The following is a 23,792-nucleotide window of genomic DNA, read 5'->3' on the forward strand; positions in this document are numbered from 1 at the left end:
TAACATTAATCAAGAACCATTTAAGATCAGCTTTAGGCAAAGTGAAACTTGATCAATTGACACTGTTATCAACAGAGCATGAACTTACTTCTAAAATGAACTTCAGTGCAAGAATAGAAGATTCAGTGTTCCATTTACAGCTGTCTGAAATCGTTCAGCTGACACTGAAAGTTTCAACCTGACTTTTTAAATCAAGATGATAAAGCATGCTGCCAAGATTGATCACTAAATGTTAAGTTTTTTTCTTTTAGTAGTTTTTTTTATTGTTCCATATACTTATATTTGTATCTATTCAAATATGGTAAATTCAATTAATATATAAATTACTGATAGTGCATGTGCAGGTAGCATTTATTTACTGTTCACACCTAAAACAACATTATGGAGAATCAGTATTTGAGATAATTAACACACAGATAATAAACACACATGGGCTGAGAAGGCTTCAGAGCCCTGACAGAAGTTTGTCTAGGGACCCACGAAATCTATTCGTGATCTGACCAGGCAATGAATTTCTTTTACTTTAATTAAAGTACTCTATGGCACACAATTACGTTGCTCAATATCCCCATGTCATTATCTAAGAGAAACTACGAAAATAAGACATACACTCCAACATGTTTGATGAAGACAATATACAGACCTCAAGTGACCTGTGAAGCATCCCAAATCCATTGGTTGGACTCATCCCAAACGCTGAAACCATCCAGTGAGCAGGTCGCTCAGGAACACGCAGATTGAAGATGTACCTCCCATGAGGACCAATGTTAATATCCTTCCACATCCAGACATTGTCATATTGACGCTGTATTCTGCTAAATCTGAACTTTCTGAAAAGTGCCAAATCATTCTGATTGACCCTCGTACCTGTAAAACCAAGCAATATTAAAAGCTGCAAAAAACATACATAAATACAAAAAAAAAACTAAGAGATTTATTGGAACAGACTAATTCTGTACAACAAAACTTACATCCTGCCTCATCTGTGCCATCTTCACAGTCATATCTACCATCACATCTTTTCTCAACTCGATAGCAACGGCCATTTAGGCATTCTGCATACCCGGCGGTGAGGTTACAGTTATCAGGACGACGAGGCACGATTACATCACTGAAAACCACTAGCCCTGCATATCTGCAACAAAATAATACAGCTAATGGTGTCTGAAATTATGTAGCAATATTCAAAAAACACACACTCTTACATTACCACAGAAAACTGACTGTGAGGCAAATACAAACAACAACAACTTTTAGATAAAGCTGTTCATGATATTCAGAGTGGTAAATTATCGTACAGGAAAGCATGTGATTTGTATGGTATACCTAAATCAACCCTACAAAATAAAGTGCAGGAAGCACATCAGAAAAAAATGGGAGCACAGCCAGTGCTAAATAAAGAAGATGAAGAAATGTTGAAGCAAGGTATCTTGAGGGCTGCACATTGAGGATTTCCCTTCAATAAACTGGATATTAGATATTTAGTTAAAGGTTAGCTTGATAAATGTAGCTGAAAAGGGAAGAAATTTCATAATAATATGCCAGGAGAAGAATGGGTGCATTTATTCCTCAAATGACAGTCAGAGGATCTTTCCGTTCACTTACGCAAAAATATTAAATGAGCTTGTGCAGAAGTGAACAAAGAGACTGTTTATTTAAAATCTTGCAAAATAAAAACTTGTCTGTAACATCAAAAATCAATATATCATTCCACATCATTTATTCGTAACGAAGGCTGCCCTAAAATGTGTAAAATGTCACCAAAATCAAATAAAAAGAATGAAGAATTTTGGGGAAAAAAAGAGGCAGTAACTGTCTGAATTTGCCCTCTATATACTACTGTAACTTTGGACAGAGATTTAAAAAACATGTGTGTCCGAAATCACTTCAATCCATGGGGTGACTTTGGACACTTTATTTAACTGCCTCAGATAAATATACCTACACATACATTTTCTGGTTCTGGGATAATTTATTTGTTACACGTATACCCTACCACTTCCATAACAATCAATTTAATCTAACAATATATATGAACAACAAGAAAGTGTTGAAATCACCTGAAGGCTGCTACATTAAAGCAAGGTTCACTCACTAAATAGCTCAACAGTCAAATGATACCAGTATGCTCAAAAAAGTAGGAATTATTTATGTGAATAAGTCACTTGTTTTACAGAAAAAGAATGAGAATGAAGAATGTTCTTTTAAGAGCACAAAGTATGAAGACTGTTATGTGCGAATTATTCACAGGATTTTTGCAAGGAGTTATGCACAGAGAAATTCAATTTTCTACAAATCCTCAGCACAGCCATGGGCACCCACATGGCACCCTCCTATGCCAATCTTTTTTACGGGTCATCTGGAGGAGACCTTCCTAGCCTCCCAAAATGCCAAATCCATAATCTGGTTCAGGTTCATTGATGATATCTCTATGACCCGAACTTCGCTCCTCCACAACCTCAAAACGCTTCAAGTGGTCCTCCTCAACTCAGCATGCAACCTTCCTAGATGTTGGCCTCCACCTCTCTAATGTATCTATCTGCACCTCTGCTCACATTAAACCTATCAACCACCAACAGTACCTGCATTTTGACAGCTATCATCCATTTTCACACCACGAAATGCCACCCATAATACCCTGGCCAATCGGGGACAGTGTATCTGCTGTGACAAAACTCACTTGCCCAGTATGTTGAGGGTCTCATCAACACCTTCACAGATAGGCATCAATCCTCTCCTCGTCTCCAAGAACCAGACCTTCATCACCCAGTAATACCCCAAACTGGAACAACTGAACCACATCCTTCGCCAGGGCTTTGATTACACACCATCATGCCCTGAAATGACGGACAATCTATCTGAGATACTTCCCACCCATACTAAAGTGGTGTACCATTGTCAACCCAATCTACACAATATCCTAGTCCATCTCTATGCCACTTCAAATCCCAACAACTTGCCACAAGGATCATATTCCTGTGGAAAACCCAGGTGTAAAATCTGCCCAGTCCGTCCACCCAGCACTTCCTATTCCTTCCCTGTCACATGTTTATCCTATCCCATCAAGGGCCGAATCACCTGTGAAAGCAGACATGTCATTTACCATCTCTGCTGCAATCGCAGCACATCTTTTTATATTGGTATGATTACCAACTAGCTGTCCACCAGGATGCACGGCCACCACCAAACTGCGGCCGAGAGCAAAGTAAACCACCCTGTGGCGCAGCATGCAGCTGAATACAACACATTTGCAGCTAATACTATCCAAGTCATCTGGATCCTTTCCTCCACCACCAAATTCTCTGAACTGTGCAGATGGAAGTTACCCTTATAACACTATCCCTACCTCAACCTAAGAACCATACTATACCTACACCCTCCACCCAATGGTTTCCACTCCCTCTGCCCTATCATCTACTCCACATTCTCATCTCCTACCCTGTTTATTTGCTACCCTCTGCCAACACATCTGCCTGTCTTTCCCCACTCCTTTCCTTTTTTGCTCCTTTTTCCCCCACCTCCCTGCTTCACAACCTTCTCACAATGCACCTGTAGGCAGTCTAGTCCCTGCATACTGCACCAGACAGCGTTCGTCTCTCTACCCAACTGTACAATACAATGCCTTCCCCTTCCCCACCCCAACCCGATTGCTGCTTGCATCCCACGTGACAGTTGCAATTTGGTAGGAGATGCTGACTGCCATGTGTTCATGAGGTATGCTTGCTCGTGTATGAACGATACGTGTCTTCTCTTTTACTGACGAAGGCCGTGGCCAGAAGCTTTAAGTGTCTTTTAATTGTGCCTGTCTGCAAAGTAACAAGTCTTCTTTGTGCCAAGTAGCAATCTGTCTTTTCCTACAGTGTTGATATTCCTACCAGAATTTGCAATGTTTGATAACTGAATGTGCTTTAGCTCAACTTTCTGAAGTATACTGCTATTTTGTGAGAATTAAAATAAACAGATACGTAAGTATCCACCAGTGTACTACGGAATATATCTCTTGGTGGAATAAAATTGACTTGAAAGATGCTTGGTGCTGTGAATGTGAGCTGCTACAACAACTTCTCGCAAAAAAAAGAAAAATGAAAATGCTTCATAATAGTGTTGTGAAGTTTAAAAAATATTTCAGAGTTCACTGTGTGTATTCCTTAGCAAAGAAGTTATGAAATATATTTAAGTCAGGTTAATTAAATACTGTCAATGACTCCTAAAAGTTAACAATAAAACTGTTACTTTGCCATGCTCTACACAGCCTCCATAAACATCTGCAACAAACATCTCTTACAAAGATCTTTCATCCACTGAATTCTATTAAGTGATGATATGACCAAATCAATATTGAGGTATGCAGTATGCTGCATTGAGAGAGGGAACAAAAAGATCCACCGACACACAGACTTTTCATAACTTCGCAAAGAGAATGGGCATAAATTTTGAAATTCATTGTTGCACTGGGTGAAACAGCATTATCCTCTTATATACCAACATCAAAGAGGAAGAGGGAGTTGATCTAGTGGAGCATACTGAATACATCTCCAGTGAGAAAACTACTCACTAGGGCAACATTATCGTAATAATATTTTATGATTTCACACAAATTCTTGTGATTGAATTCAAGGCACTGAGTGCCAGTACAAATGTGTTCCATTATGCTTCATTTTTTGCGCCAACACAAAGACCAAATTTATGGAAAAAAATGTCTCTGCTAGATGATGACCAAATAGGTGTATTCATAGAGGCTTCTGAGAATATCACACTCAAGCTATTTTTGTGTTAAAAATTGCAGTAAAACTTACTCAAATGTTCGATTGGCATCAATTCCAAATGTGGATGAAGGAAAATATGCTATTTCATCTGGGTCACCAGCATGAGACGTCCACGTCTGTATTAAAGTACCATTTGTCTCCTCATCAAATGTAGCCATTTTTGTCAGTACCTATAAACAACAATTTTTTGGAGGTTAGTACAACAACTGTAACAGTGAAATAAATGTGTCACTAAATAACATGAATAATTAAGAACAAGACACAAAATGCAATTAAACTTACATTAGCGTATGTTAGCTCATTACCAGCCTGCATGGAATAGAAAGCTCTATCAATGCCTGATAAGCCTACATAAGCCCCAGGCTCTCCATAAATAGCAACTTCAACTTTCTCTCCAGTTCTTGCTTTTCTGTTGTTGATGAACACTGTAAACTAAAATCAAACATGTCGTTACACAAAAGAAAACCTCCATAACTGCTAATAATTCATAAAACACACACACACACACACACACACACACACACACACACACACACACTCATGCCACTAGGAACCTCAAAAACTGCATAGCTGGATATACAAGGCAACTGAGCTACAGCATTATCACTAAGATTTTGATGAGTTGTAAGAATTATCACTTTTACGAGTTGGCAAGGATTTTCTGACACTGCGCAGGAAAAGCCACTGTTCTGTGGTCAAGCATAACAAGCATTTACCTGTCCTAAGCAGTGTCACAAAGCTGCATCTGAAGGTAATAAATGTGTTGTATGCATTAGGTAGATGGATGAACTACAATGGGTTCATGTAATTGAAACCATGAGTTAGTAAATACTGGTGAGCTAGCCAGAAATGTATCATCCTCATAAAATAACCAGGGAGTATTAATTTCATACAAAGAAAATATCTAAATTGCAGTTGTTTCAAATAAAATGCCTTTTTTGCATGCTGCACATCGAAATTTTTATTTTTATTTATGCACCCAAATGCGTTTCGCCTTTTTTACAAGGCATCTTCAGTGGGTGTCATGTAATATTACATGATTTTTCGATTTTTGCACATAGATTATGGTTTCACATCCAGGTAACAGATTTAAAAACAGTTCCTTAACTTTTTTTATGAAATGGAAAGGTACTTACAGGTCATGCGCAATCTCTCTCTCTCATCTGACTAAACTGCACGTAACATTTTCATTTACATGTATATTCTACATTTGTAAACCATTCACAAACTTTCATATAAGAAATAAAACACAATAAGCACACACAATTTTGTAACTGAAGCATGAAAATAACATTTATAATACTTACATTATTTCGAGAAATTCCATTGACAGGGAATGTGAGACTGTCCGCCACAATATCCCCATACCGACCAACGTAGTAGACAAGAATGGTGGCAGCAGGTGCCATTTCTGCACTCAGTGTAATGGCAAAGCTACAAATATTGTCCTGCATTCTCTCCTGTCCAGTGTGCAGTATTATACCCTTTGATAGTAGTATATAGTTAAAGAACTCCAAATAGAAATTGCTCTGCACATGGAAAATAGCATATTCTCCAACCTGCCAAGACAGATATCACAGTTATCAATGGTGCACACTCAGTACATACAGCAATAAAGAACCAGTACCACCCATTACATCAGGCAGCCCAAGACCTATTTATAAAAAATGAGTGACTCAGAAGTACTATGTTCATTAATTATTAAATGTTATTAAGTTATACGGGCTTCTAGGTTCTGGAAACTGACATAAGGACCAGCTGTCTAGAAAGTGCAAACATGAGAGCTAATGAGGTCACTGAGAGAATTGAGAGCCAATAAGGTCACTGAGAGAATTAGTTATTGCTTGAATTGTACATACAGAAGTTTAAGAACAACATACACTATGTGATCAGAAGTATCCAGACCCCCCAAAAAACATACTTTTTTCATATTCGGTGCATTGTGCTGCCACCTACTGCCAGGTACTCCATATCAGCAAACTCAGTAGTCATTAGACATCGTGAGAGAGCAGAATGGTGCACTTTGTGGAAGTAATGGACTTTGAATGTGGTCAGATGATAGGGTGTCACTTGTGTCACATGTCTGTACGCGAGATTTCCACACTCCTTAAACATCCTTAGGTCCACTGTTTCTGATGTGATAGTGACATGGAAACGTGAAGGGACACATACAACACAAAAGCGTACAGGCCGACCTCGTCTGTTGACTGACGGAGATCGCCGACAGTTCAAGAGGGTAGTAACGTGTAATAGGCAGACTTCTACCCAGACCATCACACCGGAATTCTTAAACTGCATCAGAATCCACTGCAAGTACTACGACAGTTAGGCAGGAGGTGAAAAAACTTGGATTTCATGGTTGAGCGGTTTCTCATAAGCCACACATTATGCCAGTAAATGCCAAACGACGCCAGCCTTGGTGTAAGGAGTGTAAACATTGGACGACTGAACAGTGGAAATATGTTGTGTGGAGAGACGAATCACGGTACACAATGAGGCGATCCGATGACAGGGTGTGTCCATGGCGAATGCCCGATGAACATCATCTGCCGGCATGTGTAGTGCCAACAGTAAAATTCGGAGGTAGTGGTGTTATGGTGTGGTCGTGTTTTTTGTGGAGAGGGCTCGCACCCCTTGTTTTTAGCATGGCACTACCACAGCACAGGCCTACATTGATGTTTTAAGGACCTTTTTGCATCCCACTGTTGAAGAGCAATTCGGGGGATGATCACTGCATCTTTCAACATGATCAAGCACCTGTTCATAATGCACGGCCTGTGGCGGAGTGGTTACACAGCAATAGCATCCCTGTAATGGACTGGCCTGCACAGAGTCCTGACCTGAATCCAAAAGAATACCTTTGGGATGTTTTGGAACGCCGACTTTGTGCCAGGCCTCACCGATCGACATAGATACCTCTCCTCACTGCAGTGCTCTGTGAATAATGTGCTGCCATTCCCCAAGAAACCTTTCAGCACCTGATTGAACGTATACCTGTGTGAGTGGAAGCTGTCATCAAGGACAACACCACACTGAATTCCAGCATTACCAATGGAGGGTGCCACGAACTTCTACACAAGTAATTTTCATCCAGGTGTCCGGATACTTTTTATCATATAGTGTATAATCAATGTGCCTTCTCATTCCAGCATCTACGACACAATATATTCCTCAACACTTTCTTCCTCAAACGTATTAAGAAAAATTCAGTAAACCTCTAGGAGCTGAACCCACACTCACTACACACTTGTCAGTCACACTAGCACAAGGACATATGGAATAGTTACTAATGATTACAAATTGTCCACTGTACATTAACTGAAGCAGAGATGACATAAATACAAATTAAAAGTCAACATTTACGTCTCTATGTTTCTGAACCTTTCAAGAAGAAGGAAAGATATCCACCCATCTACTCCGGTGCCATGCATCCAGCCAATGCCGGGTCAGGACTGGTACGATACCTCTCCAATTTCGCCATCACTCTCAAAGACATTTTAAAGTTACTGGCAGCTTCACCCCTAGGGAGTAATCCATGTACACCTTCTGTCTGCATCTAATGTACATCACACGGTCAAATGCAACACTGTTTTCAAACTGTTTGTACACTGTGTAAGTGAGATGAAAACTGGGAATCAAACTGGCATTTACCTAAGTATATGTGGAAAACAGTCTAAAATACACAGTCAGGCTGGATGGCACACTGGCCCCTGCCTTTTACAGCAAGCTGCTGGTGCACCACCTTGTCTCCTGAAAGCAGGCGCTATAAATGTTCGCCTATCAGGGCAGATAAGGAGGAAAGTTATAATTAATAGAAAATGACTGTGCAGGTGATAAACACATTGAAACCTCTAGCATCTGGTTTTTCACAAACAGCATTAACATTTACTCTTGACTCTCTGTGTTGAATTAAATAACGGCAGAATTTGTATATTAAAACAATAAAAATTTTTAGAATGATAAAATACTACAAAGGTTCCTGAGAGCTTCATTACAAAATAGCAGACAAAATACTGACTTTTTTTCTGTTATCCCTTACATCTAACACACTAATTGCTTACAATATAGTATTTTACCTTGGCATCAGTGGTAGACGTTGACACTTTGATCTGGTGGTTCATTGGTGAAAAATGTGACAGCAAAAGTAGACTGGCCTGTGCTTGCTGTCCATTAACATCATCAAAGTATGCAGTAATCTCCATTGAATGTATTTCATTCAAAAGCTGTCGTGACCTGGCATTATCTTCATAACCTGAAAATATTTAATATATCAATAGCCTTTGAGGCTGTATGGCACCTTATGTTACAATTGATATCTCCAGATGCAGAAGTGCAGACTACAGTTCTTAAAATGAATATGTATACAACTTCCTCAAGATGATACATCACAATCATAAGACTGAAGTTTTCAATAGTACATCACAGAGCTGATTTGTTGTTCATCTACCCCTTAACAATGCTTCTCCTTTGCATGAATACAGATACTCAGCATGGAAACACAAGAATTCAAACAATGACAATGTGTTACTTAGGCCGTTTCAGCTTTTAGTATAAAAAACATGATTTTATTAAAGCTACTGACCTAGTTCTTCTTTCAGGTCCACTTTCAACTCCCAAATACCATCCTTCTCAGCAGACATCTTCAGAAACCTCAAATCCATTGAGCCACCTCCTGATCCTTGTTTGTTTACTTTTGATCTTACACTCATTCTACCTGAAAGAAGTCGCTCACGAGACAGAAGAGAACCGTCGTGAAAAGAAACTGAAATCTGCAAAAGGAAACATTGAAGGGAGGAATGTGAGTTACAGAATTATAGCAATAAAAGACTAAAAACATTGTAAGCCATGGAGAAAAAAATTTCCTCTCAAATGAGCAATAAAGACAGACACAAATAAGGTCACATCAATGCTAGCTTGTTAGTGGTGACTGAATTATTCAAGGGTTAAGCAGGAAAGTAACCCAGTCACAAGCAGAGGAATACAGGTGGGTGCAAAGAGAGGAGAACTTACCACAGTGAAGTCTAAATGTGGTCATTTCACTTTTGATATTAAGTTAGGGTATACTTGTAATTAGTACTCTGTAACTGATAAAAATTAAAATATAATTTATGTAACCAATAAACTTACTCATTCTACATCAGTTTAACAGAAATCGAGCAAATTATCTACGAAACATGGAAGACGCCAGCTCATTAAACGCCAGCAAATTATGAGACCTTAAAGTTTGAGTAATGCTATAAGGCAAAGAAAGGTGAAGTCAAGAAGTTTAGAGTTGCAGTAATGGCAGGTTATAGCTCTAAACACATATGAGGTAAGTGGACACAAATATAGAAGACGGAAACAAGCAAAAAATTACAAATGAACACGCAAAACACAAAATTGCAAGCTAACGTAGTATATGATGGCAGTGTTAGTAAATGACCTCACTTGATGATAGGAAACAAGATTCCAGCTCTGAAGGTCTAGGTTACTGGATTGAACAGAAACATTGCAAGCTATGCTCACACGGAAAAAGAAGCAAGGTTTAAAATGTGTTATATTATCTACAGCAAAATATTTAAAACAAAACAAAAAACAGCAATGAAATGAGATCAGAAGATCACATAGTCTGATCAGTATACTGTAAAGCCAAAATGCTAAGAGCAGGTGCAGGGAAAATAGTCGGTATCATGAGTGCCATTTAGTTAGTATTTGTTGTTCCATATGTCACCTTATACAAAGTAAAGTACAGTCTATAGTGCAAGTCCACGAATGGGCACAGGAGCAGTAGGGGGAGGTTGACTGGGCCCGTTGCCCCAGTCATCTTTACCCCCAGGAAAGATCCCCAGCACCCACTTAGCAGCAGGCTGAGTGGTCTGGGGGACATTCTGGAGAAACTAGGATGAGGAAAAGCCCCTACAGAATTAGAGCAATAAAAGACTAAACACATTATAAGCTAAATAAATACATGGAGGAAAAAATTTACTCACAAAGGAGCAATAAAGACAGACACAAATAAAGACTGAATCAGGGCTTTCAGGACTGAAGTCTAGTGCTCTACTTATTAGACCACTATAACCACTCGTCTGTCACCTATGTAGTGTTTCCGAATTCCCAACAGACACTCCATGAGCTGCTAAAGAGGACTGAGTACATTATTGAATGAAAACTCACTTATAGATATAAGTTTACACAATACAAACAGAAAATGTCTGAAATAATGAACTCCCCCCCCCCCCCCCCCCAAGTCTACTGTGTGAAACAGCAATGGCAAATTACTGTGATTATGGTAACTTAGTTTTGTACCTAAATGACAAATTAGGTAAAAACACAAACAAAAACTGTCCGAATAGGAGGGGGCATGTAGTCAGCACACTGCTCTCCCGGCCACTGTCAGTTTTTGTCACCGGTGCTGTTACTTCTCAATCAAGTAGCTCCCCAATTGGTCTCACAAGGGCTGAACACACCCTGCTTGCCAACAGCACGTGACAAACTCAGAAGGTGATCCACCCCAGTTCTAGCAAAGCCTGACAGTGCTTAACGTTGGTGATCTGATGGGAACTGGTGTCACCACTTCGGCATGGCCATTAGCACAACAAAATAGATGGTATGGTTAAAATGGGTAATGTGTGACTTAGACCTCACTATAATCCCTAAGCTGGAAAGTGGTAATGTACATCCACCATATATGTAAAACAAACATACATCTGCCTTATAAAATTATTTGTGGTTGAAAAACTATCTAACTAATACAGTATATTGATGAATACGTTAAATTTTATTTGAAGTATTAGTGCGACTGTAGAAGTTTTAAACCAATACAGAATATAAATATTTTGTGGAAAAACAAAGGCGATAAACAAAGCAGATGAAGTACACAAGATCTACAATGTGGTTCTTTATACTGAACAAGGCTTATGAGATTCTGACAAGACAGTTCCACATGCAAACCAAACCATTACCATATTTTATGAATTCTGGGGGTGCACAAGGAATATGGTGTAACAGCAAGATGTGCGAAGAGGGGGACCAGATTAAAGTTTACTGTCCTCTCAACAATGAAGTCATTAGAGACATATCACAAGCTCCAATTATGGAAGAATGGGTAAATAAATCTACTGTCTCATACTGAAAGGAAGCATCCAAGCATTTGCTTAGACGATTTGCAAAAATCACAGAAAACCTAAATCTGGATAGCTGTATGGTGATTTGAACCATCATTCTCCTGAATGTGAGTCCAGTGTGCTAGGCACTGCAAACTTTGGTCCGCTATTGCAATATGAAACAGTTCTGAAATGCATGAAACTCACAACACAAAGATAGTTACAATTACAGTCAAATTAAAAAATGTCTACACTGCAACAAACAGAATAGAGAGAGAGAGAGAGAGAGAGAGAGAGAGAGAGAGAGAGAGAGTTTACTTAGTGACAGTCAAATAGAAAGACTGAGTATTTATATGTTACTTACATAACATGTAAATGGCATTGCTGGTTTAAAGACTTGTGGTGAGCCTCCAAGAAATCCCACTTTAATTGAGGAATTATAAATTCTCGAAATTGAGTAACCATCTATAATTTCATTCAGAAAATGTTCACCAACAGTTGCAGTTATAACAACTTCCATACCATCCAACTGTGGGACATATTGTTCAAGTTCTGTCATGTCATATCGAAAATCATAAACACCATCAAACTGCAAAAAACACAACAATTAAAATGGTTTATCAAGTTACTTGGATTTTAGAGAATGATGATTATTCATATAAAATGAACTGATTACATACGGTGCTGTTCAAAATTTTATTAATTAAACATTTAAATAAGGTAAAATAGTGAAGTCAGTTTCAGCTAAAAAATCCTTCATTTTTTAAACAGTCTTCATGGGTTTGCCAGCGGATGACGTGCAAATTCCACAATATTTTCTCAGAGCAACTGTCCGACATCCTCAGGTGGTTCAACCTCGCTGATTGCTAGGTACAACTGACGGTATCCCCTAGTCAATGCCCCTGTATAGAAAACACGCGCGCGAAGAATGCACATGTACTGAATCACAAAAGCACAATGATTTGCAGATAGATGGCACCATACTCAAATGTCCATTACGAAAAATCGCAGAGTGGCCCTCATGAGTGTACACTGTACAGTATGTTCACTAACATTGCAGCCAGACGTCACTCACTAAAAAACCACACTTGAGCAATGTAATGACGGGTCTAGTTTTCTCATCGTGATTTAATAGCAGTCAATGCAGGGTTCTAGACTGTGCTCAGTTGAACTCTCGCACCACATTGATGAGATTATCAGCTGTACGGATATGTATTACTTCCTTAGTGACACAATTCCAGAAAAATGATGCCGAGGATAAAACTTCCGTATTTTCAGAAATCACGCAATGTACTGTATTCAGACAGCGTTCTGCACGTGCCAACTTTTCCGGTTGGCGTTGGCGTCTACGTCACTGTTGTTCATTGTAGCATTCTTGTATTTTACAAGATGTATGGCCTATGTATGCCGCTCCACATGAACAAGGAATCTGTACACACCATGTTTCCTCAGGTCAATATCATCCTTAGCTAAATCCAACAGGTTACTCAATTTTGCAGATGGTTGAGAAGCACACTTAATCTCCTATCTTTCGAGTATTCTTCGAATTTTCGATGACATGGCATCAAAATATGTCAAAAATGTCAAAGTGGTACATGTCTTCATATCTTCATTCTGCTCTATAGGTTGAACTCACTTGGGCCTGAATGCATCATGTATCTGTCTCTCATATTAACTATTTTATCAGAATACTCCCTTTAATTGTTTCATTTCACTTGACAGGCTTTCAGGATCAGATACTGCTCACAATCTATGAACCAATGTACATAATGCACTAGCGCACTGGGGAGGATGAAGACAGCTTGTAGCCTGCAAATTTAGATCTGTATGCGTCGGATTGTGATAGACACTGTAACCCAAGGTTTCATCTACTTTCCTTCATACCAAAACATCAAGAAAAGTTAAAGTACCATCTTTCCACTTTTATATTTGGATGGAGTGAATTTAAATGCTGAAGAAACATAGGTAGAGTGTCAAATCCATATGGCCACACCACAAATGTATAATCCACATATAGCAGAAAACGAGCATTTGAGGGTGGCTGAGTGTAGTGCCCTTTCTTCAAAGTCCTCCATAAAATAATTGACAACAACAGGAGACAGGGGAATTCCCATGGCAACACTATCCACTTGTTCAAAATATTGGCCATGAAATAAGAAGTATGTTGAAGTAAGCACATGTTTAAATAATGCCACTATGTTCTCCTCAAACTCATTGCTAATGAGCTCTAAAGAGTCCTGCAAGGGAACCGTTGCAAATAAAGACACAATATCAAAACTTACTAAGTGATTCGATGATTGCAATCTTAGAGTTTTCAGGCGACCTGTGAAATCTTCAGAGTTTCAAATATGTTGGTCACACTTGTTTATGAGAGATCCCAATAGTGATGTCACATATTTGACAATAAAATAAATAGGTGCCCCTACGTTATTTACGATAGGATGGAGAGGCACCTCATTCTTTTGGATCTTGGGTAGGCCTTAGTGTCCAGGAGGAAATGCAGTCTGCTGAAAGTCTCTCTCTGGATCCTACCAGCTGGATCACTTTTCAATTTGCAATATGCAGGATCGTCGAGCAGTTTGTGTATCTTGCTATTATATTCTGTGCATGAGAGAAGCACAGTAGCATTTCGTTTGTCAGCAAGTAAGATGGCGATGTTATGGGTCTCCTCTCAGTTCTCGCAGAGCATTTGTTTCAGCTGAGGTGATGTTAAAGTTGGACTTCTTAACTGGAGCTTGAGTCAAGGTGCGGCATGCATTGAACGTCTAATCCCTTCATCAGCATCCTTAGTAAGTTTTGAAACAGCCTGTTCTATTACGCTAATCACATGTTGGAAGGGAATTCTCCCCGGTGTAGGCGCAAAATTCAGATCCTCCCTAGCACCAAAACTGCGGTGTTGTCCAAAGTCTTCTTTGTGAGATTAAACACGGTATGTCTTCTTGACATGTCTTTTTGCATTCGGGCTTCAAGCCGATCGTATTTTGTCATCTGACGAATCTTAGCTTGTCATTCAGTCTAATCAGCCAGAGGTAGATTGTTAAGCACCCACGCATTTGTACTGAGACTCCACTACAAGCACACCATTCCTACATTTGTTTAATTTTAACACTGTATAAACTCTGTGGCTCCCATTAGAATTAGACAACGGATGAGTGGAATTGTGTGTGGTGTCCGCATTACTATCACTCCACCTGAAGATTTCAGTGAACCTTTCAGCAGTATCCTGGAACTGGGTAGACAGCACCACTTTGGCACTGGCTAACTGGACACCCTTATGAAGTTTTGATGCAGCCTGTTCTATTCCACATATCTTATCTCAGATGTGAATGGTCCACAGTGTAGGCACAAAATTCAGACCTTTCCCTAGCCCTGAAACTGCAGCGTCATCCGAAGTCTTCGTCATCGTGTGACAAAGTGAGCTGTGGTCTCTTTAGCTCCTCTATCGTTTTGCCATCTGCCTCCTTAAATTCATTTTTTTTCCATTTTTTACTACTTACTTGCCTCCTTAGACTAATTTGTCTTTTTGACTAATTACCCTTAACAGTTATGAGTATAATCTGCATTTTCTTAAAAGAGAAAGGTTTGCCCTCAGTCTTATGAAATATAGCACCAGATCTAATTTTGTGTTTAGTGTTGTGTATGTAATCAAATTCCTAATTTATTTTGGCTATTCCTAGTTAATATATTTTGTTGTAGGGTGAAATCAGTAATTGTTTCATGACTTAAATGCTGTTGTTGATTCACAAAGAAATATAAATTCTGTACAAATTATAAACATTTGGAAAAAGAACTACTAGGATTCTCAGAGTATTTATTTGGTTCTATTGGAAAACATATTAGCAAAGCAACCCCTTAATTAATTCCAAAATAATTACCAAGTTTGTCAAAAGTATTGTTTGCGTAACTATGTGTGTTAACTTCATTATTTAAACAAATAATTCGGCCCACCCTTTTGATAGAAGGAACTGTTAAAGAGGAATTTTTCAATATATTCAGTTAATTGAATGAGTTATGTTTTTATTATAATTTCTGTAAATTAAACATCGAACAATGTATAGTTTCAGGCCTATTATTGTGAGGATATATAAAGGCCTGACTTTTGGTCCCAAATCAATCAGTCCACAGCTTATTTTTCAGACGGGAAATCTGTATCAGTAGGAGTAATGCATTAGCTTAACATAGTGTGATGCAAATAGGCCGTGTGTTAAAATAATGACAATACATACCGTATTATTCTGCAAGAACTGTGAAATGTATGGTCAGGTTTTTACTGCTCACAGATGTTCAACAGCAAACTATTGTAGCCGTATGTTGATGTTCGGCCGCCACTGATTAATGAGGCTTGTTGTTCAGTTCACTCAGCCAGTGCCCAAGTGGTGCTGTCTGGCCAGTTCCAGGATACTGCTGAAAGGTTCGCCGAAATCTTCAGGTGGACTGATAGTAATGAGGACACCACGCACAGTTCCTCATGTGTATAGCGTACCGTTTCTCTCACAAGGGTGCTTAACTATCTACCTCTGGCTGATAAGACTGAACGACAAGCTAAGATTCGTCAAATGACAAAATACTATCGACTCGAAGCCTGAATGCAAAAAGACATGTGAAGAAGACAAGACGTGTTTAATCTCACAAAGAAGACCATGGACGATGCTGCAGCTTTGGTATTTGGGTGGATATGAAGTTTTCGCCTACATTGGGGACAATTCCCTTCCAACATGTGATTAGTGTAATAGTACAAGCTGTTTCAAAACTTCCTAAGGATGCTGACAAAGGGATTAGGCATACAACACATGCCGCACCTTGACTCAAGCTCCAGTTAAGAAGTCCAACTTTAACATCAACTCAGCTGAAACTAATGCTCTGCAAGAAATGACAGGAGACCCAAAACATCACCATCTTACCTGCTGACAAAGGAAATGCTACTGTGTTTCTCTCGCACACAAAATACAATAGCAAGATATACAAACCACTCGATGATTCTGCATATTGTAAATTAAAAAGTAATCCAATTGGTAGGATCCAGAGAAACACTTTGGAAATCACCTGGAAGATCTAGATTTCAGAAGAGATTTTTGATTACAGACCCGTCATAACATTGGTCTAGTAAGTGTGTGTTTTTTTTTTTTTTTTCTTTCTTATGTTTTTATTTTAACATCTGGCCGCAATGTTAGTAAACACAGCGTAATGAAATCCTAAACTCTGATTGGAATGTATACCGCAGAGATAGGCTGGACAGTGAAGGGGGAGGCGTGTTTATAGCGATAAGAAGTGCAATAGTATCAAAGGAAATTGACGGAGATTCGAATTGTGAAATGATTTGGGTGAAGGTCACGGTTAAAGCAGGCTCAGACATGGTAATTGGATGTCTCTATAGGCCCCCGGGCTCAGCAGCTGTTGTGGCTCAGCACCTGAAGAATAATTTGGAAAATATTTCGAGTAGATTTCCCCACCATGTTATAGTTCTGGGTGGAGATTTTAATTTGCCGGATATAGACTGGGAGACTCAAACGTTCATAACGGGTGGCAGGGACAAAGAATCCAGTGAAATATTTTTAAGTGCTTTATCTGAAAACTACCTTGAGCAGTTAAACAGAAAACCGACTCGTGGCGATAATATATTAGACCTTCTGGTGACAAACAGACCCGAACTATTTGAATCAGTTAATGCAGAACAGGGAATCAGCGATCATAAAGCAGTTACTGCGTCGATGATTTCAGCCGTAAATAGAAATATTAAAAAAGGTAGGAAGATTTTTCTGTTTAGCAAAAGTGACAAAAAGCAGATTACAGAGTACCTGACGGCTCAACACAAAAGTTTTGTCTCAAGTGCAGATAGTGTTGAGGATCAGTGGACAAAGTTCAAAACCATGGTACAATATGCGTTAGATGAGTATGTGCCAAGCAAGATCGTAAGAGATGGAAAAGAGCCACCGTGGTACAACAACCGAGTTAGAAAACTGCTGCGGAAGCAAAGGGAACTTCACAGCAAACATAAACATAGCCAAAGCCTTGCAGACAAACAAAAATTACGCGAAGCGAAATGTAGTGTGAGGAGGGCTATGCGAGAGGCTTTCAATGAATTCGAAAGTAACGTTCTATGTACTGACTTGGCAGAAAATCCTAAGAAATTTTGGTCCTATGTCAAAGCGGTAGGTGGATCAAAACAAAATGTCCAGACACTCTGTGACCAAAATGGTACTGAAACAGAGGATGACAGACTAAAGGCCGAATTACTAAATGTCTTCTTCCAAAGCTGTTTCACAGAGGAAGACTGCACTGTGCTTCCTTCTCTAGATTGTCGCACAGTCGACAAAATGGTAGATATCGAAGTAGACGACAGAGGGATAGAGAAACAATTAAAATCGCTCAAAAGAGGAAAGGCCGCTGGTCCTGATGGGATACCAGTTCGATTTTACACAGAGTACGCGAAGGAACTTGCCCCCCTTCTTGCAGCGGTGTACCGTAGGTCTCTAGAAGAGCGAAGCGTTCCAAAGGATTGGAAAAGGGCACAGGTCATCCCCGTTCTCAAGAAGGGACGTCGAACAGATGTGCAGAACTATAGACCTATATCTCTAACGTCGATCAGTTGTAGAATTTTGGAACACGTATTATGTTCGAATATAATGTCTTTTCTGGAGACTAGAAATCTACTCTGTAGGAATCAGCATGGGTTTCGAAAAAGACGATCGTGTGAAACCCAGCTCGCGCTATTCGTCCACGAGACTCAGAGGGCCTTAGACACGGGTTCACAGGTAGATGCCGTGTTTCTTGACTTCCGCAAGGCGTTTGACACAGTTCCCCATAGTCGTTTAATGAACAAAGTAAGAGCATACGGACTATCAGATCAATTGTGTGATTGGATTGAGGAGTTCCTAGATAACAGAACGCAGCACGTCATTCTCAATGGAGAGAAGTCTTCCGAAGTAAGAGTGATTTCAGGTGTGCCGCAGGGGAGTGTCATAGGACCGTTGCTATTCACAATATACATAAATGACCTGGTGGATGACATCGGAAGTTCACTGAGGCTTTTTGCAGATGATGCTGTGGTGTATCGAGAGGTTGCAACAATGGAAAATTGTACTGAAATGCAGGAGGATCTGCAGCGAATTGACGCATGGTGCACGGAATGGCAATTGAATCTCAATGTAGCGAAGTGTAATGTGATGCGAATACATAGAAAGATAGGTCCCTTATCATTTAGCTACAAAATAGCAGGTCAGCAACTGGAAGCAGTTAATTCCATAAATTATCTGGGAGTACGCATTAGGAGTGATTTAAAATGGAATGATCATATAAAGTTGATCGTCGGTAAAGCAGATGCCAGACTGAGATTCATTGGAAGAATCCTAAGGAAATGCAATCCGACAACAAAGGAAGTAGGTTACAGTACGCTTGTTCGCCCAATGCTTGAATACTGCTCAGCAGTGTGGGATCCGCACCAGGTAGGGTTGATAGAAGAGATAGAGAAGATCCAACGGAGAGCAGCGCGCTTCGTTACAGGATCATTTAGTAATTGCGAAAGCGTTACGGAGATGATAGATAAACTCCAGTGGAAGACTCTGCAGGAGAGACGCTCAGTAGCTCGGTACGGGCTTTTGTTGAAGTTTCGAGAACATACCTTCACCGAAGAGTCAAGCAGTATATTGCTCCCTCCTACGTATATCTCGCGAAGAGACCATGAGGATAAAATCAGAGAGATTAGAGCCCACACAGAAGCATACCGACAATCCTTCTTTCCACGTACAATACGAGACTGGAATAGAAGGGAGAACCGATAGAGGTACTCAGGGTACCCTCCGCCACACACCGTCAGGTGGCTTGCGGAGTACGGATGTAGATGTAGATGTAGATGTACAGCACAAGCACACGCACAGGAGGGCCACTCTGCAATTTTCACAGAGGGCGTTTGAGTATGGCGCCATCTATCTGCAAATTATTGGGCATGCGTGATTTCCAGGCCTGCGCATTATACACGGGCGTTTTCTATACGCAGAATGCCAACATGCGGATACCATCAGTATGTCTACCCACCAGCACAGTTCAACCACCTGAAGATGTCCAACAGTTAGTCCAAAGAAATATTGTGGAGTTTGCGCATCACCTGGCGGCAAACTTGTGAAGGCTATTTACAACATACCTGCCATGAAAGTTTGAAAAGTCAAATCTGTCATTCCCGCACGTATATATTACAGGTAATGTTAAAGAATAACACACAACCAGTGTGACAAGACATCTACATAAACAACCCCGTATGTATAAATACACTCAATAGTAAACCAGTTACTGTCTTACAAGGCTGTCTTGGACGCCTTACTATTAACTAAAAATGTTTTAAACATATATCTGTTTAGCAAAGTTACCAGCTTTATAATCTGAGGCTCTTGAGAATTGCATCATGTGGTGTTTGATGCAGTTTCCAAGAGATTCTGGAATAATTATTACGTTGGAAATAATTATTATGTAGGAAAAAATGCATATTGTACAAGCTAACTATCCCCCCCCCCCAAAAAAATACTGCAATTCACATCATCAGTGTTATGTCATTAGCACAAAAGTCATAACTAACATCCCCATTTCTCCCACAGAGGTATTCCAATGCCAACCAAACCCACAGAAAATCTTCATACGACAATACTCCAGTAAAAATTATATCATCAAGATTAATCCACTGCGAAAACCACCCCAATTTCAAGATCTTGAATCTGCCTGAATGCCATTTATATCCATAAGTACAAATTAAATTGGAGAAATAATGTTTTGTGAATAAAAAGGGAATAACACAGTAATTAAAAATACAAACAGGAACTACAGACATGCTCTCAAACGAGGTCCATTCTCCCTGACATTTTGCCCATCACCTAGAATAGGCTTTTTGTCCCCCCCCCCCCCCCCCAAAAAAAACTCTACAACATCCTGGTCAGATACAATGTTCCTATTCAACACATTTCTCTATCCTGTGGCTCTCAACCCTGTAACCATCCACGTTGTAAGACTTGTCCTATGCATCCTCCAACCACCACCAATACCAGCCCTGTAACTGGCAAAATAGACTATCAAAGGGAGATCCACATGTGAAATGACCGCTGTCACGTTCCTTTGTCCAGTGTTTTACATTGGCAAGAGAACCAGCAAGTTATCTGTCAGGATGAATGGGCATAGGCACAGGGTGTATAGTGGCAACATACAATATCCTGTTGCAGAGCATGCTCTACAACATGACAGTCGTGCCCTCGGTGCTTATTTCACCATATGTACAATATGGATTCCTCCCCTAGACACTAGTTTCTCAGATCTCCGCAGGTGGGAACTAGCATCACAATATGTTCTTTGTTCTCAGAATGTACCTGGCCTTAATTTACATTAATTTCTTTAGTCTCAGCATTTCTTTTCAGTAACTATTCCTTTCTTTACTCCTTTTAGTTTTCTATATCTTTTATTTTCTGATCTGTCTATTTTTCCCCTCCCCCAATCTCTACCAAATACAACACACTTAGCGTTTCGCCTTTAATAACTCTTGTATGCACTTAGCTTTTCACACTAATTATCTCTTGTACATTGCTTTGACAGTAATCCTTGTCTTGCTTATTACCCTATCTTCTACCTTTAAGCTCTCTGGTTTTGTAACCTCGTCTGGTGCACTCCCCATCCCATCCAGTAAGTCTCCCCTGACCCGGGATGCTGGGTGACTTTTCCGAACCCTCTCCATTTCCTAAACCTCGCCAGTCATTTATCTTCATCCCTCCTCTTTCCCCATCAACCCTTCTGGCAGAAGGAGGAGCCGCTGACTCCAAAGGGCTGAAAATTTCCATAACCTTTGACGTATACATTCTCCTGCTGCTGCTTGGTTAGTAGATTTTCTATCAGTCCAGTTACATTTGATGAAACAATGGAAAATACAGGATGGAATAATAACAATATTATGAAAATGATAGTTGCTACTCACCATATGAGTTGCAGATAGGCACAACAAAAAGATTGTGAAACAAAGCTTTCAGCCAAACAGGCCTTCACCAGGAAAGACAAAAAAAACACACACACACACACACGTGTGTGTGTGTGTGTGTGTGTGTGTGTGTGTGTGTGTGTGTGTGTGTGTGTGTGTGTGTGTGTGAGTGCACACGCACTGTTGTTGTTGTTGTTTTTGTTTTTTCTGATGAATGCTTGTTTGGAGAAAGCTTTGTCTGACAGTCTTTTTGCTGTGCCTAGCTGCGACTCAGCATCTCTGCTATATGGCGAGTAGGAACCATCCTTTCAATAATATTGCTGTTACATTTTACATTTTCATTCAAATTATGCACTTAATAAGAGGAAAAGTTAATCTATAATTTCAATAAAATTGTTGTTCAATAACTATTTCCCTCAGTTATTTTATACGATCATGGATACTGTTCCATTTCAAAATCAAAAAAACCATTTTACTTAGCAAGTACTACAAGCTTTTTTACTGATATCACTTGTCAATTACCTCATTTTCTTAAGTACTTGTCGAAAGTAAACTACAGTTTTTATGTATTTATTCTATGTACAATAGATCTGTGTTTACTCAGCCCACAGTAATAAAACTGAGAATGTTATGAAATAAAGACAAATAAAAAGGACATTCAGAATTTTTAAAAAAAGATATCAGTAGCTTTGCAGTCAACTATAAAAGGCAATTTTTATCAAATATTTTGTTGGTTCTTAGAGGAATATAGATACATTAAAAACTTGAATATGCAATATTAATGTTCCATAATAATATCAAACTCTGAGCACCTGGATCCCTTCATGTGGATATAGGAGGAAAGAGAATCACAAAGAGAACAGAAACATAAAAGAATTCATAAAATAAAAATAAGAAAAGTATATGAAAGAGAAGGGGAGAAATGAGGAGAGATTGGAAATAAAGGGAAAAAAACCATGATCACATTTATAAGTTTCATAGAAAAATGGTTGAGAAAAAGAGAGAGAGACAAACGGAAAGCAAAAGATTATTGAAAATATCACATGGAGTAGAAAAGGCAACTGGAACATAACATAGGTCTACACCACATTATTCTTTTAATGAAGCCATTAAAAAAAAAGGGTAGGTCTACCTCTCAATTTCATGATAATTAGCAAGTCTGAATGGATTAAAAGCTATTGTCTGGATGTAGACTAGATTGGGAGAATTGCAAACCATTTCTGTGGAAGGTATAATCAAAGAACATTCGAATCCAGGAATTCATTTCACTATTGAAGTATGCTACACCTTCTTGTTACTGTGACAATTCTGTTCATTCTGCTTTCTCTCAATGAATTGTTTTTACTATCCACAGAATCCACAATAAGCTTAATATTTATCTTAAATCAGGCTTTAAGATACAAGCTCCATTTCTTGTACAATCCAACACTTCATTCCACCAATATCCTAAAACTCTTTCAACCCGCCTGTGAAACAGTTTCACCAACTTCTTTAACACCCTTCAGCAGTTATAATACAGAATCACGTAATCTACAGCTATTCTCTACAAGCCACCTTACAGTGCATGGCAGTGGGTACATCCATTACCACTGCTACACCCCATCTCTACCCGTTCCATTGGCAAACAGTGATTGGCAAGAACAACTATGAGCTTGAAATTTTCTGGTCTTACTGACTAAGACATTTCACAGGATGTATTTGGGAGAATGTAAAATGTTACCCAGCTCTTCTTGAGACTATGCATTTGTAATTTTAATAATGACACAGAATGTCTCTCTTGCTGTATTTGCCACTGGAGATGCTCTCTGGCTTACTACACAAACCTGTGTCAACGCACACTACTATTTGTCTCTACTTTCCCTATTAACCTGACATGTTGTCCCTGACTCACAAACAATATTTAAGAACTAACAAATGTGGGTTTTGTGGGTTGACTCTTTCATGAGCGAATTACAATTATTAATAATTCCTACAACAGATTCAAGTCTGGCACCTGCTTTC

General features: G+C 39.3%; 1 protein-coding gene across 3 annotated transcripts in view; it reads right to left on the minus strand.

Moving 5' to 3' along the window:
• LOC126272023 (CD109 antigen) overlaps positions 1-23,792 on the minus strand; it is a 740,173-nt gene that overhangs the window by 42,830 nt on the left and 673,551 nt on the right. For all 3 annotated transcript variants that reach the window (XM_049974517.1, XM_049974519.1, XM_049974520.1), the window contains 8 exons: positions 12,213-12,437; positions 9,349-9,535; positions 8,843-9,018; positions 6,074-6,325; positions 5,049-5,198; positions 4,797-4,936; positions 972-1,135; positions 644-867 (listed from right to left, as the gene is read on the minus strand). In XM_049974517.1, coding sequence (XP_049830474.1) covers positions 644-867; positions 972-1,135; positions 4,797-4,936; positions 5,049-5,198; positions 6,074-6,325; positions 8,843-9,018; positions 9,349-9,535; positions 12,213-12,437 — 1,518 coding nt within the window. The remainder of the gene's footprint in view (positions 1-643; positions 868-971; positions 1,136-4,796; positions 4,937-5,048; positions 5,199-6,073; positions 6,326-8,842; positions 9,019-9,348; positions 9,536-12,212; positions 12,438-23,792) is intronic.

The sequence above is a fragment of the Schistocerca gregaria genome, chromosome 5 (genome assembly GCF_023897955.1).
Source record: "Schistocerca gregaria isolate iqSchGreg1 chromosome 5, iqSchGreg1.2, whole genome shotgun sequence".
NCBI classification, from domain to species: Eukaryota; Metazoa; Arthropoda; class Insecta; order Orthoptera; family Acrididae; genus Schistocerca; species Schistocerca gregaria.